This window comes from Hippopotamus amphibius, chromosome 13 (assembly GCF_030028045.1).
Source record: "Hippopotamus amphibius kiboko isolate mHipAmp2 chromosome 13, mHipAmp2.hap2, whole genome shotgun sequence".
NCBI lineage: Eukaryota > Metazoa > Chordata > Mammalia > Artiodactyla > Hippopotamidae > Hippopotamus > Hippopotamus amphibius.
The window spans coordinates 36,902,152-36,921,723 of NC_080198.1; the positions used below are offsets into that span (position 1 = coordinate 36,902,152).

Sequence of the window (19,572 nt, forward strand, 5' to 3'; positions counted from 1 at the left end):
AAAGACTATTACAAGAGACAAGGAAGGACACTACGTAATGATCAAGGGATCAATCCAAGAAGAAGATATAACAATTGTCAATATCTATGCACCCGACATAGGAGCACCTCAATCCATAAGGGAAACGCTAACAGCCATAAAAGGGAAAATCGACAGTAACACAATAATAGTAGGAGACTTTAACACCCCACTTACATCAATGGACAGATCACCCAAACAGAAAATAAATCAGGACACACAAGCTTTAAACGACACATCAGACCATCTCGACTTAATTGATATTTGCAGGACATTCCATCCAAAACCTACAGAATACACTTTCGTCTCAAGTGCACACGGAACATTCTCCAGGATAGATCACATCTTGGGTCACAAATCAAGCCTCGGTAAATTCAAGAAAACTGAAATCAGATCAAGCATCTTCTCTGACCACAATGCCATGAGACTAGATATCAATTACAGGAAAAAAACTAAAAAATACAGACACGTGGAGGCTAAACAGTATGTTATTTAAAAACTAAGAAATCACTGAAGAAATCAAAGAGGAAATAAGAAAATACCTAGAAACAAATGACAACAAAAACACAACAACCCAAAACCTATGGGACGCAGCAAAAGCAGTTCTAAGAGGGAAGTTTATAGCAATACAATCCTACCTCAAGAAACAAGAAAAATCTCAAATAAACAACCTAACCTTACACCTAAAACAATCAGAGAGAGAAGAACAGAAAACCCCAAAGTGAGCAGAAGGAAAGAAATCATAAAGATCACATCAGAAATAAACAGAAAAGAAATGAAGGAAACAGTAGCAGAGATCAACATAACTAAAAGCTGGTTCTTTGAGAAGATAAACAAAATTGATAAACCATTAGCCAGACTCATCAGGAAAAAAGGGAGAAGACACAAATCAACAGAAGTAGAAATGAAAAAGGAGAAATAACAACCAACACTGCAGAAATACAAAAGATCATGAGGGACTACTACAAGCAACTACATGCCAATAAATTGCATAACCTGGAAGAAATGGATACATTCTTAGAAAAGTACAATCTTCCAAGACTGAACCAGGAAGAAATAGAACATATGAACAGGCCAATCACAAGCACGGAAATTGAGACTGTGATTAAAAGTCTCCCAACAAACAAAAGCCCAGGGCCAGATGGCTTCACAGGCGAATTCTATCAAACGTTTAGAGAAGAGCTAACACCTATCCTTCTCAAACTCTTCCAAAATATAGCAGAAGGAGGAACACTCCCAAACTCATTCTACAAGGCCACCATCAACCTGATACCAAAACCAGGCAAAGCTGTCACAAAAAAAGAAAATTACAGGCCAGTATCACTGATGAATATAGATGCAAAAATCCTCAACAAAATACTAGCTAACAGAATCCAACAGCACATTAAAAAGATCACACACCATGATCAAGTGAGGTTTATCCCTGGAATGCAAGGATTCTTCAACATACACAGATCAATCATTGGGATACATCATATTAACAAACTGAAGGATAAAAACCATATGATCATCTCAGTAGATGCAGAAAAAGCTTTTGACAAATTTCAACATCCGTTTATGATAAAAACTCTCCAGAAAGTGGGCATAGAAGGAAATTACCTCAACATAATGAAAGCCATATATGACAAACCAACAGCCAACATCATTCTCAATGGTGAAAAACTGAAAGCATTCCCTCTAAGGACAGGAACAAGACAACGGTGCCCACTCTCACCACTATCATTCAACATAGTTTTGGAAGTTTTAGCCACAGCAATCAGAGAAGAAAACAAAATAAAAGGAATCCAAAATGGAAAAGAAGAAGTAAAATTGTCACTCCTTGCAGATGACATGATATTATACACAGAAAACCCTAAAGATTCTACCAGAAAACTGCAAGCACTAATTGATGAGTTTAGTAAAGTAGCAGGGGACAAAATTAACACACAGAAATCTCTTGCATTCCTATACACTAACAAGGAAAGAGCAGAAACAGAAACTAAAGAAACACTCCCATGTGCCACTGCAACAAAAAGAATAAAATACCTAGGAATAAACCTGCCTAAGGAGGCAAAAGACCTGTATGCAGAAAACTTTAAGACACTGATGAGAGAAATCAAAGACGATACAAACAGATGGAGGCACATACCATGTTCTTGGACTGGAAGAATCAACATTGTGAAAATGACTATACTACCCAAAGCAATTTACAGATTCAACGCAATCCCTATCAAATTACCAATGGCATTTTCCACAGAACTAGAACAAGAAATTTTACGATTTGTATGGAAACACAAAAGACCCCCAATAGCCAAAGCACTCTTGAGAAGGAAAGATGGAGCTCACAGAATCAGGTTTCTGGACTTCAAACTATACTACAAAGCTACAGTGATCAAGACAGTATGGTACTGGCACAAAAACAGAAATATAGATCAATGGAACAGAATAGAAAGCCCAGAGATAAACACATATGAGCATCTTATCTTTGACAAAGGAGGCAAGAATATACAATGGACAAAAGACAGCCTCTCTAATAAGTGGTGCTGGGAAAACTGGACAGCTACATGTAAAAGAATGAAATTAGAACACTTCCTGACACATACACAAAAATAAACTCAAAATGGATTAAAGACCTAAATGTAAGGCCAGACTCTGTAAAACTCCTAGAGGAAAACATAGGCAGTGCACTCTATGGCATACATCAAAGCAAGATCCTTTTCAACCCACCTCCTAGAATAATGGAAATAAAATCAAAAATAAACAAATGGGACCTCATGAAACTTAAAAGCTTTTCCACAGCGAAAGAAACCATAAACAAGACAAGAAGACAGCTCTCAGAATGGGAGAAAGTACTTGCCAACGAAGCAACTGACAAAGGATTAATCTCCAAAATATGCAAACAGTGCATGCAACTCAATATTAAAAAAACAAATAACCCAATCCAAGAAAATGGGCAGAAGATCTAAATAGACATTTCTCCAAAGAAGACACACAGGTAGTTAAAAAGCACATGAAAAGATGCTCAACATCACAAATTTTAGAGAAATGCAAATCCAAACTACAATGAGGTATCACCTCACACCAGTCAGAATGACCATCATCAAAAAATCTACAAACAGTTAAATGCTGGAGAGGGTGTGGAGAAAAGTGAACCCTCCTGCACTGTTCGTGGGAATGTAAGTTGGTATAGCCACTATGGAAAACAGCTTGGAGGTTCCTTAAAAAACTAAAAATGGAACTACCATATGACCTAGCAATCCCACTACTGGGTATATACCCAGGAAAAATCATAATCCAAAAAGAAACATGTACCATAATGTTCACTGCAGCACTATTTACAACAGCCAGGACATGGAAGCAACCATGTGCATCAACAGATGAATGGATAAAGAAGATGTGGCACATATATACAATGGAATATTACTCAGCTATAAAAAGGAATGAAATTGAGTTATTTGTAATGAGAGGGACAGACCTAGAGACTGTCATACAGAGTGAAGCAAGCCAGAAGGAGAAAAACAAATACCATATGTTAACTCATATATATGGAATCTAAAAAAACGGTACTGATGAACCCAGTGACAGGGCAAGAATAAAGATGCAGATGTAGAGAATGGACTTGAGGACATAGGGTTGGGAGGGAGTGAAGGGGAAGCTGGGACGAAGTGAGAGAGTAGCACTGACATATATATACACTACCAAAAGTAAAATAGATAGCTAGTAGGAAGTTGCTGCATAGCACAGGGAGATAAACTCAGTGATGGATGATGACTTACAGGGCCAGGAGAGGGAGGGGATATGGCGATATATGTATAAATACAGCTGATTCCCTCTGATGTACCTCAAAAACTGCCACAAGAGTGTAAAGCAATTATATTCCAATAAAGAGCTTAAAAAAAAATGAAGTGGGCGGGGGAAGAACCATTCTAATGTGCTGACTTAGGGAAATTAGACTGACTTTTAAAACCTTATCATGTGTGTTGGGGGTGGGGTGTATAATGTGTATATATATACATATATTTGTGTGTGTGTGTGTGTATAAATGGAATACTACTCAGCCATAAAAAAGAATGAAATAGTGCCATTTGCAGCAACATGGATGGACCTGGAGATTTTCATACTAAGTCAAGTAAGTCAGAAAAAGACAAATGCCATATGATATCACTTACATGTGGAATCTAAAAGGAGACACAAATGAACATATCTATCAAACAAAAAACAGACTGACAAATATAGCGAACGGATTTGTGGTTGCCAAGGGGGAGGGGGAGGGGGAGTAAAGGATTGGGAGTTTGGGATTACCAGACGCAAACTATTATATATAGGGTGGATAAACAACAAGGGCCTACTGTATAGCACATGGAACTATATTCAATATCCTGTGATAAACCATAATGGAAATGAATATGAAAAAGAATATATATATGCTGAATTGCTCTGCTGTACAGTAGAAATTAACACAACATTGTAAATAAAGTGTACTTCAATAAAATTAAAAAAAAAAAACTTAAAGTGCAACTTTCAAATCATTTTCATTTCACTAGGGGAGTCTGGGGGGAACCATAAAATAAATATTTCTGGGTGGTGAGATTTGGGCTAAGTAAAATTTTTTCTTTTTATTCATTTCTACCTGCTATTTTTCCAACAATAACCACATGTTAACGTGTGTAATTCTGAATTATTCTTAAGTTATATAAACAAGTTTTTATACATATCTTGATCTTGGGTATAAACTAATATGGTAAAAAAAAAAAAAAAACAATGAATCAAGATTGGAAATGATACCAGGAAAATGGGGCATGAACACTGAAAAAAGGAAGAGATAAAATGCCCAGATACATACTTTCACAGATACAAACAACACACACACAGTCCAGGCATGAACAAGTAAGTAGTACCTTGGGTTAAGTGAAATGAAAACTAACCTTGTTAAGAAAAAAAGAAAAAATATACGAAAAATCTACAGCAAGCATCATACTTAATGTGAAAGACTGAAAGCTTTTCCTTTAAAATCGGAAACAAAACAAGGATGACTGCTTTCACCTTTTCAACCAAGTGCTAGAAGTTCTAGCCAGAGTAGTAATTAGGCAAGAAAAAGAAACAAAAGGCATCCAAATATGAAAGGCTCTCTCTTTGCAGATGACATGATCTTACATGTAGAAAACCTTAAAGAATCCAGTCCAAAAAAAAAAAAAAAATGCTAGGGCTAACATGAATTCAGCAAGTGAAGGATATAAAATTAACACACAAAAATACATTAACAATGAACAATATAAAAACAAAATTAAGAAGACAATTCCATTTATTATAGCATCATTAAAAATACTTAGGTATAAATTTAACCAAAAAGGTGAAAGACTTGTGCACTGCAAATTATGAGACACTGTTGAAAAAATTAAAGACAACCTAAGTAAATGTAAAGCATCTGTGGTCATTAACTGGAAGACTTAATATTAAGATGACAATACTACTTAGAGCAATCTACAAATTCATTGCAATTCCTATCAAAATCCCAATGGCACTTTTTTTAGAAATAGAAAAATTCATCCTAAAATTCATATGGAATCTCAAGGGACCCCACAGAAGCAAAACAAACTTGAAAAAGAAGAACAAAGTTGGAAGACTCACACTTCCGGATTTCAAAACCTACTGCAAAGCTACAGTAATGAAAACAGTATAGTACTAGCATAAAAACAGACATACCAGCATAAAGACAGAGCCCAAAAGTAAACCATCACATATATGCCCAAATGATTTTCAAGCAAAGGTGCTGCTAAGACCATTCAATGGGAAGGACACAGTCTTTTCAACAAATAGTGCTGAGAAAACTGAACATCCACACACAAAAGAATGAAGCTGGACCCTTACCTTATGCCATATGCAAAAATTAACTCAAAATGGATCAAAGATCTAAATGTAAAAGCTAAAACTATAAAACTCTTAGAAGGAAACCTGGGGAAAAGCCTCATGATGGATTTGGCCATGATTTCTTGAATATGACACCAAAAGCACAAACAACAAAAGAAAACATACATAAATTAGACTGTGTCAAATTTTAAAACTTCTATATATCAAGGGACATTATAACAGAGCAAAAAAGCAAACCACAAAATGGGAGAAAACATCTGCAAATCATGTATCTGATAAGGAATATCCAGAATATATAAAGAGCTACAAACTAATAACAACAACAAAAACCTGTTGTTGTTGTTTTTCAATAAATTTATTTATTTATTTATTTATTTATTTATTTATTTATTTATTTATTTTACTGGCTGCGTTGGGTCTTTCTTGCTGTGCACGGGCTTTCTTTTTAGTTGCAGTGAGTGGGGGCTACTCTTCATCGTGGTGCACGGGCTCCTCATTGCCGTGGCTTCTCTTGTTGCGGAGCACGGGCTCTAGGCCTGTGGGCTGCAGTAGTTGCAGCACATGGGCTCAACAGTTGTGGCTCATGGGCTCTAGAGCACAGGCTCAATAGCTGTGGCACACGGGCTCAGTTGCTCCACAGCATGTGGGATCTTCCTGGAGCAGGGATTGAACCCATGTCCCCTGCATTGGCAGGTGGATTCTCAACCACTGCACCACCTAGGAAGCCCAAAAACCTGTTTTAAAATAGGCAAAGTCCTCAAAAAGATGTTTCTCGAAAAACAACACACAAATAGCCAATAAGCACATGAAAAGATGCTCAACATCACTAATTATTAGGAAAAATGCAAATCAAAACCACAATGAAATACCACTTCACACCCATTTGGATGGCCGTTTATAGAAACGTTTTTTTTTTTAAAGACAGAAAATAACAGGTATTAGCAAGGATGTAAAGAGACTGGAATCCTTGGGCACTGCTGATGGAAAACTAAAATGGTGCAGGCACTACAGAAAACAGTATGGTGGTTTCTCAAAAAACTAAACATAGAATTACCAAATGATAAGTAATTCCACTCCTAGGTATACAGCCAAATGGTTTAAAAACAGGAAGTCAAACAGATACTTGGATGCCAAATGTTCATCACAGCAGTATTCACAATTTTTACCAAAAGGTAGAAACAACCCAAGTTTCCATCAACAAAGAATGGGTAAACAAAATGTGGGTATCCAAAATGGATAAATATACATACAATGAGATCTGTATTGTGTAAACTGTCAACAATATGTCATTTGACATATACTATAACCCTTTGTCTCAAAAACTTATATAACTTGCTTTCCCCTCTAATGGGCAAAGCTTTCTGAAAGACTGTCTCCCAAGTTATAACCCTCAGATTGGCTTGGACAAAATTTTCTATTTCTTTCTTAAAAAAAAAAATACACACACACACACAATGGAATATTTCTCCAAAGAAAATATACAGGTGGCCAATAACCACATGAAAAGACGCTAAACATCACTAATCACTACGGAAATGCAAATCAAAACCAGAGTGAGATACCACTTTACACCCATTAGGATGGCTAGTATCAAAAAATAAGAAGTGTTGGCAAGGATGTGGGACTCTCACAAGTTGGTGGTGGTAATGTAAAACTGTACAACTAGTGTGGAAAATAGTTTGGTGATTTCTCAAAAAGTTAAACATGAATTACCATTTAATCCAGCAATTTCAACCCTAGGTATACACCCAAGAGAGCTGAAAACAGGGACTCAAACAGGTACTTGCACACTAAGATTCATAGCAGCTTAATTCATTAAGAGCCAAAAGGTGGAAACAACCCAAGTGTACAACAACAGATGAACGGATAAATAAACATGATACATACACACACAATGGGATATTATTCGGACATAAAAAGAAATGAAATTTTGATGCCTGCTACAACACTGATGAACCTTGAAAATGTTATGCTAAGCAAAATAAGCTGAACAAAAAGACAAATATTGTATGATTCCATTTATATGAGTTATCTAGAATAATTAAATTCACAGAGACAGAAAGTAGAATAGAGATTACTTGAAGCTGGAGGGAGGGGTATAGAGTTTCTGTTTGGGATGATAAAAAGAGCTCTGGAAATAAATAGTAGTGATAGTTATACAACTTGAATGTATTTAATGCCACTAAATTGTACACCTAAACTGGGTAAACTGTAAACATCAAGGTGAAGAATTAACCAATTAAAACAGTTCATTACACTACATACCTAACAAAGAAATCTGTTATGGTTTCTGAGAATGCAAATCAATAAAAGAACAATGAGTGCTTTGTGGGACAACCATAGTATCATTACCTACAGCCATATAGCACTGTGCTATCAGAGCTTAAATATTTCAGTATGTTTAAATGTATCAAAAGATTTTCTTTTCAGTCGGTTCCTTCCCTCCATCCATAATGGTCCAAGCACCCCTGAATGTTTCTTCCCTTTCCCATACCAAAAAGCACAACAAATCTGCCTCCTTCTTCCTGGCTTTCCTCATAAAAGATGGCTGCAGCAGTACCGGACATCAAATCTACATGCAGCCACCCAGAGGGGAAACTCTGCACAGAGCAAATCTGCATTAGGCTCTATCACTCCCAAAGCACTGTCTGTGTTTCAAAGCCAGGCATTCCTACAGAGCCCAGCCTTGGCCATGAGTCAGAAAGTTCTTTTAACAGGTCTAAGTTTTTCATAAAGGCCCTGAATTTCACTCCAATAGAAAGGAAAGGAGCCACTTTAGTTTTTCACAGAGTTGATTACTCGGTTTCCCTTGAACAAGTTGAATTCAGGTCTAGCTTGAAAATGTACGGCTGGGGAAAGAAGTAAACAGCAAAGAGTGGCTGGCAAATGGGAAAAGGAAAAGAATTATACTGTAAGTAGCTACAGAGAAGAGAAATGTACAGAGATAGAATACCAAAACAAAACAAAAATACCATTTCAATTCATTGATAGCGAGTCAAAGCGTCTCACAAGTCCTCCACCACCACCACCACCACCACATTCCCAGAGCAGCAGAGCCAGATGGAAAAAGGAACAAACAAACAAGAGAATCACTAACTGGAGTTAGTGATCTTCCTAGGGATTTCAGTAAGGAAGTAAACAAGTATCACTGTATGAAAGTCATAATCACTTGTTGGTATTAATGATATCAAATAGTCAGAAAGTTCAATTAAACAAATGATGCCCAAGAAGTTGAAATGGTAGTACAGAACACTTTATTTTTGTAATGCTTGAGAATTAATTCCTCTCAAGCATGAATCAATTTTGAAATTTTTGAAAATGTAAATCTGTGGAGAAAATAATGCCCTATACTGACAAGTACCCTCACTATCCTGGCAACAGTTAATTTCTAACAACCAACTGCTCACAAGTAGATTAGGTAAATTACAGTACCTAATGGAACAGCAGTCATTAAAACAATGACTTCCAGACATAAGAAAATGTTCATAGTATAAAAGATCTAAAATAAAAGATTTAAAATAAAAGACTGTTGACACTTCCCTGGTGGTCCAGTAGTTAAAACTCCACGCTTCCACTGCAGGGGGCACAGGTGTGATCCCTGGTCAGGGAACTAAGATCTGGAGGGCTGCATGGCCAATAAATAAATTACTTGAGTTTTTTTAATAAAATAAAATAAAATATAAAATAAAATAATTACTGAATGACAATATAAACAGTACAGTCCTAAATTTATTTTAAATGTCTGCAGCAGGAAAAAAGACTGGAAAGACATGCCAGTGTGCTGAGAGGGGTTATGTCTGGGTAACAAAAATAAGATATCACCCTTATTTTCTTTTTTGTGTATTTTTCTATAGTTATTGACATATTTATAATGAATATATATCTTATGTAATCAGAAGGAAAATATTACACAGAAAAAGCTCAACTGTATTCACATACTGAATTCACAATACAGGGAAGAATAGAACATATATTTTACAATAAAAAAATCCAACAAAAAAATCTTTTCTTGGTGCTTTTAAAGGTTTGACCTTGAGTTCTATGGAAAAATCACTCACCCAAAACATTCCCCAAAGGTGTCAAGTGAAAGAGGTACTGGAGTAACTTTAAACGGCATCCCAATTACCTGCTACAAATCTTCTGAATCACTGTTGTGATAACTGTGAAACTAGGTGAGATGGATGCATACTGGAATCCTAAGACTCCCACCCAAAAGCAGTCATCTAAATTCAGCCACAGGCAGTAAACCTTCCTAATAGACTCAAGAAAGAGAAAGGCCAAGAAAAAAGAAAAGCATACTCATGATGTCACAAATTTCTAACAACTGAATATTATTAGACTTACAGCTTGCCTTTTAAAATAATATCAGGATTAACAAAGCAAAATAAAACTTTTCACTAGGTTGGACTCCAAATTAAGCATTCATTGATCTCTCACTACGTCCTAGGTCCTGGGGTTACAAACACAGACAAAATTCCTTGTCCCTGAGAAGCTCAATCCCCTGAGGCAAAGAGAGGCAATTAAGCAGGATCTAAAGGGATAAGTGCCATACTAGAGGTTGGTACCAACTGCTGTAGGAGCAAGAAGCAGTGCTTATTATTGGGCAGAGCTGGGGAAGGCATCAAAGAGGAGATGACATTTCAGCTTTTTAAGGTGGCATTCCCCAGGCAGAGAAAAGCAGTCATTGCATTCCTGTCATATTATAACAACCAAGCAAAGCGACAAAGTTAGGAAAGTTTTAGGCTTGTCTGGAAAGGGGTGAGTTGTCCAGCATATCTTAAGTGTAAGGAGTGTGGAAAGAACATCAGAAACAAAACTCAAGAAAAGTTTGGGGCCTCCTAGGTGGCGCAGTGGTTGAGAATCCGCCTGCCAACGCAGCGGACATGGGTTCGATCCTTGCTCCAGGAAGATCCCACATGCCACGGAGCAGCTGGGCCCATGCGCCACAGCTGCTGAGCCTGCGCTTTGGAGCCCATGAGCCACAACTATTGAGCCCATGTGCTGCAACTACTGAAGCCCACACGCCTAGAGCCCAGGCTCTGCAACAGGAGAAGCCACAGCAATGAGAAGCCCACGCACCACAACGAAGAGCAGCCCCCACTCACAGCAACTAAAAAGAAAGCCCGCGCACAGCAAAAAAGACCCAACACAGCCAAAAAAAGAAAAAAAGAAAAGAAAAGTTTGGTGCCACCCTTCCTCCTGTACGTGAAGATGAAAATGGACTTAAGATCTTTTTAATGCTAATATATCTTTATCACTCCCCAAACTTAAAATTAAAGCCACACTGACCTCTTAGCAGCATCTTTTCTCTTTTGCCATAGACAACAGTCTGGCCAGGAACCCACCCTAACCCCAAACACTAGCAGGTTCACAAAGATGGCACAGCTGGCACTGTCATGAAGTGTTCAGTTAAGTCATCCAGATAATTTGCATTCAAAACACAACATAGCAAAATCTACTCCTTTATAAACTGGACACTTCCCTCCAGGTAGTAAAATTTTTTTCCTATTCTGTTCAACATTTTTATCAGCCACTTGGAAAAGGACAGAAGACAGGTGTAGGTGAAAGTTCAAGGAAAAGGTAATAATATGTGGGATGACAAACTCAAGCTACAAAAAAGACTTGACAAGCTGTACTAATGACCCAAATACAGAGAGCCCACCCCCCAACTTAGGACCAACAGGGGCAAGCCAAATATGCTCCCCCTCAATGAAGTGTAATGAAATTAAATGTAAAATCTTTTTTAAATGAAACTAAAATTTTACATATATGTTTATTATCAATAGTACACATTCAGGATGGAGGAGATCTAGTTTTACTTCAGTTCATACGAAATAAAATCTGGAGTTTTAGCTGTTATTAAACCAGGATGAGTAATTAGTGTGAAAGTGCAGCTCAAAAGTCTCCAAATATCAGGCTTCACACCACACTAACAAAAAACACCCACTCTAATGCTACAAATATGTGTATAAAACCTTCTACATGCCTGGTACTGAGTTATGTCTGTCAAGAACACAAAGATAAAGTTGACCCTTGAACAACACGGGTTTGAATCATTTATATGCAAATTTTTTCAATAAATATAATACCTGTACTTTTTTTTTTACAGATCTTATAAATTAACTAAGTGTGGGGAAAAGCTTGCATTTAATTAGAGATCACAATATGTGGAATCAAAAGAACTAGGGTTGGAGTTCTGATTCCATTCAAACCGTTTCAGCTTTCTGCCCTTGGGTGAGTCATTTATCAACTCCTTTGTTTTTGAGGCAGAACTAAAAGAACACAGATTTTTGACTGTGTGAGGGGTTAGCACCCAAACCCCTGAGTCATTCAAGGGTCAACTGTAAATATGGCACAATCCCCACTTTTAAGAGTTTATAGCCTAAAGCAGGATTTTTAACCATGGGTCACAAAATCAACTGAGTTGCCACCAGCATTTTTTTAATGAAATAGAAATGAACAGAAACATCAGAGTACACTCTACAAAGTACTATATCATGAAACTTTTAACTTTTTCATGTGTGTGTATAGTATAAACATACACACATAAGAGATAATAATTTTATATGTATTTTTTATTATAGATCGTCAGAAGTTGGAAGGATATCAATCTAATGGCAAAGGATGAAATAAATATACCACTGTAAGATAAAAAGTATCTTAGAACCTAAAAGAATAAAATCTGTCTGGTTGGAGACAGACAGGGGTATGGTCAAGGGTCTTTGAAAAAGATTTACAAAGATAGTAATACATGATAGAAGCCTTAACAGATAGGAAAGAATCTGAGAGATGAAGATGGGATGTGGGGAGGCACCCCCTATAGAAAGAATAATATGAACAGAAACATGATGTAGGAAATAACAAGAAGTGTGTAATCAGGGGCAAACAGTCCTGGCACATGGCAGCACTGGTATAATTAAGTCCAGACAGAAGGACTTGGGGAAAGTTCAGTTTGACTAAAGTGTAAAACATAAGCAAGTCAGCAGGTGAGGCTGAAAAAGCAAATTTGAGCCATAACATGCAAGCGCCAAGCACACAGTTAACACAACGAATGTTAGCTATTCCACTGGTCTTACTTAGCTGTGGAGCCTTAAACCATATTATCTCTAAGATCCCTTACAATACTAACATTTTATGAATTCCTGAAGGGCTATGATGGAAGTTAACTGTATGTAGGCACAGAACACAAACTTATAAGAAATTACAAGGAGTCTATTCAACAAGGAAGAATGTTCTCATCACAACTGTCTAACAATAAAATGGGCTGTCTCAAAAAGCAGTGAGGGCACTGTCACTAGATGTATTTCAAGAAAGGTCAAAGTATGATACTAAGTCTGTAATATAAAGTTCTGCATTTATCATACACTAATTCTTCCATCAATTATTGTTCTCATTTATCAATCAACAAGAGCTCATGAATGAGTTCTAAAAAGAGGGGGAGAAACAGATGGGAGCAGGAGGTTGAGATTTTATTCCATTGTAGATAAGCAGAAAAATAGGAAGTTTCTGAATGACATTTCCCAACACAGTAATTACCTTTACTAGAGTATCCTAATGTGTGATATAGCAAGTCAATTGCAAGTAATTGAGCCACAGTTAAAATAATTTGGCAACGTACTTATGAAAAAAATTTCAAGTTCCCAGAACCTTTATGGGGAAAAAAAATCTTGCTTTTCTATACAAAATCTATCAAGAGGGGGTATGCAAGAGTCTTTAGGGCATAATCATAATAAACAGGTTTGTTGGATAAAGACGATGGGGCACATATATACAATGGAATATTACTCAGCCATAGAAAGGAATGAAATTGAGTTATCTGTAGTGAGGTGGATGGACCTAGAGTCTGTCATACAGAGCGAAGTAAGCCAGAAAAAGAAAAACAAACACCATATGCTAACGCATATATATGGAATTCAAAAAAAATGGTACTGATGAACCCAGTGACAGGGCAAGAATAAAGATGCAGATGTAGGGAACAGACTTGAGGACATGGGGTGGGGGGTGAAGGGGAAGCTGGGACAAAGTGAGAGAGTAGCACTGACATATATACACAACCAAATGTAAAACAGATAGCTAGTGGGAAGCTGCTACATAACACAGGGAGATCAACTCGATGATGGGTGATACTTAGAGAGCTGGGATAGGAGTCGCGGGAGGGAGAGGATATGGGGATATATGTATAAATACAGCTGATACACTTTGTTGTACAGCAAAAGCTGGCACAACCGTGTAAAGCAATTATATTCCAATAAAGAGCTTAAAAAAAAAAAAAAGAACCACACACACACAAAAAAAAAAAAAACCAGGTTTGTTCATTACAGTAAAAGTATAACATGGGAATAAAGCCCTACTATAGCATATCCAATAATGCTTACACATTGGGAATAAATCAAACTATTCTTATCATCAAGAATAAAGACACAAGAATTCAAAAAAAGATTCATAATACAAACTATTAAAAATTGAAATTCGGCACCAATTAAAAGATAAAGCACTTCCACCCTCAGTGACCATTCTTTTGAAACATCATGCTTCAGAATGTGTCTAAAAATGTTACAAAATGGTGTCATGTTTACGATTAAGCTTTATGTTTCTAAAGCACATTCTCTCATAACACTGCATAACACTGAAAAAATTAACCATAACATTTGAATAGTCTATAGAATATTGTTGCATATTGACTTTTCTGTTAAAATGTTGGTCATTTCCTGCTGATTATTTCCTGCCTGCTTTACAGAATGTCAGGTCAAAACAAAGCCATCTTGGTTTAAGAAGGCAATCAGTAAATGTTTGCTGAAATCAACTTCTTTCTTCTCTACTAACAATGTCTTTAAAAAAGAGGAATAGGACCCAACATACTCCTCAGGGCTGTTAAAAACCTGCCTCTGAACTGTCATGCCTTGAATCTGTACTCATCAGCAATGCAAATCATTATATTCAGAAGCAGAACAATAAATAAATACTGTGTCCTCTCATAAAAATATTTAACATAGAAATAAAATTCCTTAAATATAACTACTCAATTTAAACTTGAAGTCTGTTAAGAAGGCCTTATCTTTTGAGCCAGAGACATACACTGCTAACAAATTCTTTTCAGAGGCAACATGCTATAATGAAAGCAGCTGTGGATTAGAATCCCAAAGTCCTAGGTTCAAATCTCAAATAAGCACTTAGTTAGCTTAAGTATCTTAGAGCAGTCACTTAATGTCTTTCAGCTAAAGTTTCTTTGTCATCTGCTTAAAAAAACAAAAAAAGAGGGGAGAGGTGATATTATGGTATAAGGCTCAAGAAGAATCATGATGTGGAAGTTCCCTGTAAACAATAAACCGTTGATGATAAAAACATCAAGCACATCCTCACTTTTCAGAACAAAATAAAGTCCTGGTATATGACGTCTTCTCTATTCCTAGGGGATGCCTTTACCTCTGAGAGATACAGGGCCCTTTCAGAGGCTTCAAGGCTGGGATTCCCTTATGGAGCAAGTAAATAAAGAGCCCATTACCCTCACTATTTCACTGAATTGTGGCCCATTTACCAAGAAGTTTAGTGAAATTTTGTGAACACTGGTTCTTTCAGATCTGGTTTCATGGACCTATTCCTTTTCTACCTTCAGATGCCTCTGCATCACAGAATCATTAGAAGTTAAATTTCTTTCAAGGATTCAAGGCTTTTTTTTAAGGTGTTTTATTTTTCTATCTGGGGAAAAAATCAAGCGGAAGGAAATCAGGTAAAAGTAAGGCAGAAAATATGCACTGTTTTTAAATTAGCAAAAATAAATATGACATTACAAAACTAAAATAGAAGGTATTCTGGTTGGTAATAAGGACATTTTTTCATGGTCTGCTAAGTGGGGATTAGAAAAGAATAAGCAATAAATGATCTGAATTATTACAAAATTTACCTCATGACAGCAGAATAAACAAGATGACCTTATGAAGCAGTTTCCACTGATAAGATGCCAAACTAATACACATGTACTTAAATCTCTGCTGCTATTCTCTTCTAGGAGTTTAGCTACAAACTCTTATTTATTAGTGGTGTTTACTGCTGCTGCTGTTAGAGGATGGGGAAAGTATTTTCTTGGTCTTTGGTTTCTACAGTTGGTAGTTTGGGTGCAATCAATATGGTAAAAGACAGGTGTTTCACAAAAATGGTTAGATTTTTCTCACCTAATGCACTTTAGAATAGGAAGCTTCTTGAAAAGGCAAAATAAAGAATGGAAAGATGCAGGGCTCTCCAAGCATTTATGGCAAAAGAAAGAAAAGCAGAGAATCTCTAAGAAGGAAAGAGACATAAAGAGTCAGAACACGGGCTACAAGGGTTCAGTAAAGAACAGCTCCTTGTAACACTAGAGAAGGAAGTAAGAGAGTCAAGTATGTGACAAAATATTATCCAATGCCAAGAAGAAAATTAAGGGGAATATTAAATTGTTGAAGGACAAAAAAAGGATTAACAACCTCTGAGATCCAATTTCATCATCTGTGTAGTGAAGATAACATTAGGACTACTCTGGGAACCTACATGTTGTAACATAAGTGAGAATCCCCAGCACACTGGCCCATCACTGATCTTCAAAAAAGAGTAGTTTCCTCCCCTCTCTCTAAACTCTGTCACAGAATATTACAATGGAAAGGGAAGCTCAGATATTGCCTAGCCCTAAGTGAAAAAATCAAATAATCTGAAAAAGTCATAACTTGTACAGAATTTTTTTATATCAAAAAAAAAGGCATTAAGATATTACTACAGGATCTCAAAAACCTTACCAATGTCAAATACAGATGAACAGCTGCAGTGGAAAAAACTCCTTTGCACTGCTGCAGCAAGAGACTCTTTCCCTCACCAACAGCCAAGCAATTTATCCATATTTGTGGGAAGAAGATATGTCTTCCCTCCCTGCTGTAAGGATTACAAGTTAGCAAGCAGAGAGAGAAATCTGTGCTCCAAGCTGCTCATAAAAATCAAAGTTGAAATTCAAAACATTTTCTCATAGGAATAACTATAATGGTTAGATTTTCAAGCTAACAAACAATGCAGCTAACATATCATTTTTAATTGACCGTTTTTCTCATTGTAAGTACAAATATTTAGGCTGTTTATAGACTGAACTGACTTTTATGAAAAGGCCTAGGAGTGTAACCCTAATATGCTTATGGAAAAAACATATTCTGAGTTTTGAACAATCTACACACAAGAACTTTTAGACCACAGCTGAGGAAAGGACAGTAGAAGAAAGCCGTGAGAGAGGAAGAGGGTTTCTTTGTTTGGCAGAAAAGGCAAATAAATTACACTAAATCACAGCTGCTAATGTCTTCAGAACAACCATCTCTCTAATTTACCCTATGCCCAAGGCAGTGCCCCTCCACAGGAAAAAAATTTTTCTAAAGCTAAACCCACAGCTCTAGGAATGCAAAAATTTCCTTCCATCTTCCTGAGTAAATCACACAGCAAATTCTAGTGCTTTGAGATTCACATATGCCTATCTTGATTACCCTGCATTGCCTCTGTCTCAGAACCAACACACCTGAGGAAATGCCTAGTGTTATGACTCTAAGTACTGTACTAAGGGGAAAAAGAGGAAATTAACATTTATTAAGCAGTTGGTATGCTCTCATTTGATTTTCACAACCCTGTAGGTAAATATTATCCCCAATTTACACATTAAGAAAATGATGTTAAACAACTTGCCCACAACACCAGTAAAGAGAAGCCAGGACTCAGAAATCTGCCAACTCCACTACTCAGAGGTTACTACCCGGAAGGAAAAAAATTATCACTTTTAGGTGCCACTGGTCAGTTGACCACTTTCACATCAATTATTTGTTATTCTAGTTAAGCAGGTCTGAAAACAAGTTATAGAAAAGATAAACCATCAACTCTTCACGTCACAAAATGTATTGAGTATTGAGGGAATGCTCTGAAAGGATAAAATGTTCCCAGAGGTGAATCCCAGCTCTTCACATCATTTCCCAATCTCATCTCAACAGAGACTCCAGCACAAGGGCTCCTTTTATCACTTCCATCCTAGCTTATATCATTATGCCCTCAGTGCATAGCTAATTAAAAACTTCAGAAAGTTACCTTTCAAAACAGGATTTTCTATCAGCACAAATCTCTCTGCAGGTCTTTAAATTTAAATAAATTCAATTTCCACATAATTTGCCTGATGGTATTCCTAAACGTTTGTTACCACTGACAGTTTAAAAGTTATTTTGCAATGAACTGTGAACTAAACCTTGATTGAGCTGCTGTAAAAATGGGAAACAAAAGTCTATGTTTAGACAGATTTCCCTATCTAAAATTTTCCATTAAAATTTAGAGGCGGAAAAAAACCTGTACACTCATTTTTCTGTTTCTAATTGAATGACAGGTGACTTACAATAATGCAATGTGGCTGAATTCCTCTCTCATGTAATCGCCAAAACCACTAACACTATAAAAGTAAAACTAATATTCAATCGCTTAAATTATTGAATCCTCTTTTTAAACAAGATGAGTATTTTAAGAATTATTTAGCTTCTGGAGTTTAACACTTGTAACACATAAGAGGATTCTAAGAGGAACAATGGTCTCATCTAAAAACAGGTTCGTTTGTTTCTTAACAAAACCATGACTATAATAAACACTAAACACTGGGACATGTGCAAAAACATTTCCTATTTTAAGTAATTATTATTTTTAATATTAAAGGCAAAACAAACTAAAACGGATCAAACATTTCCAGTCAATGTCCGCAAAATTCTGAACTGGGAAAAAGATGTGAACGTATTTTATCCCTTTTTTCCCGTAAGGTTCCAGTCCAAAACTAAAGTCATCCGGCTCATCTACTCAGGTGCAGAAACTCATTAAAATTGAGGTTTGAGAGACGTGAAACAGCTTCCCAGAATTTCGCTTCTTGGGTGAAAGTGCCCTGTGCCCCACACCAGAAACCTCGGGGAGCCGCTGGGGCACGGCCCACCCCTCCCGCCCGCCGCACCTGCCGAGGCCGCGCTGCCAGCGCCCCCTGCCGCCCTCCCCGCGCCCGGAGACCCGCTCACACCCCCGCGCCTGGCGCCCGCGCCGCCCCCACCCCGCGCACACCCCGCGCCGAGGCCGCGCAGCCTGCGGGCAGCGGCGGGGGGCGCGCGGGCGCGAATCGAGGCGGGGCCGGCACGAGGCCGAGAGCACGGGCGCGTCTCTGGAACCCCCGCCGCCGTCAGGCCGGAGCCTCACCTACCTACGCCGTATTTCTCTTCCTCCGTGGGGGTCCACATGGCCGGCCCGGGCGCGGCCCCGCGGGCGCGGCGGCCGGGCGACAGCGCGGCGGGGACGGCCGGGCCCGGCTGTGGCGCACCGCGAGTCGAGGCGGGGGCGGTCAGGCGGCGCGGGGCAGTGGGCGGCGCATCCCTCACAGGCCGTCCGGGATGCCACCGCCGCCACGTCCGGACCACCAGGCAATGCGGGCGGCCCAGCAATCCCGATTAGCGCGGGCGAGGGCTCGCTACCTGTCCGTCCCCGCCGTTCTCGCGCCGCCGCTCCCTCCTCACAGCTCCGCTGCTCGGCTCCCGGCGCCGCCGCGGTTCGGCTCGCCTCAGCGGGCTCGCAGGACGCCCGCGCATGCGCCGCTCCCCGGCGCGCGGGGGCTCGCGCCGCCCGGGCTCGCGCTGCCCGAGCCCGCGCGCGAACCCGCGCGCGAGCCCACGCGCTGCAGCCGCTGCGCGGCAGCGGAGG

The 19,572-nt window shown here is 38.4% G+C and overlaps 1 protein-coding gene across 1 annotated transcript in view; it reads right to left on the reverse strand.

The window, feature by feature from the left end:
- The window catches only part of DOCK3 (dedicator of cytokinesis 3), a 432,492-nt gene extending 413,127 nt beyond the window's left edge, over window positions 1-19,365 (reverse strand). The window contains exon 1 of the mRNA XM_057706148.1: window positions 19,079-19,365. Coding sequence (XP_057562131.1) covers window positions 19,079-19,115 — 37 coding nt within the window. The 5' untranslated portion in view covers window positions 19,116-19,365. The remainder of the gene's footprint in view (window positions 1-19,078) is intronic.
- Between the last annotated feature and the right edge of the window lie 207 nt (window positions 19,366-19,572).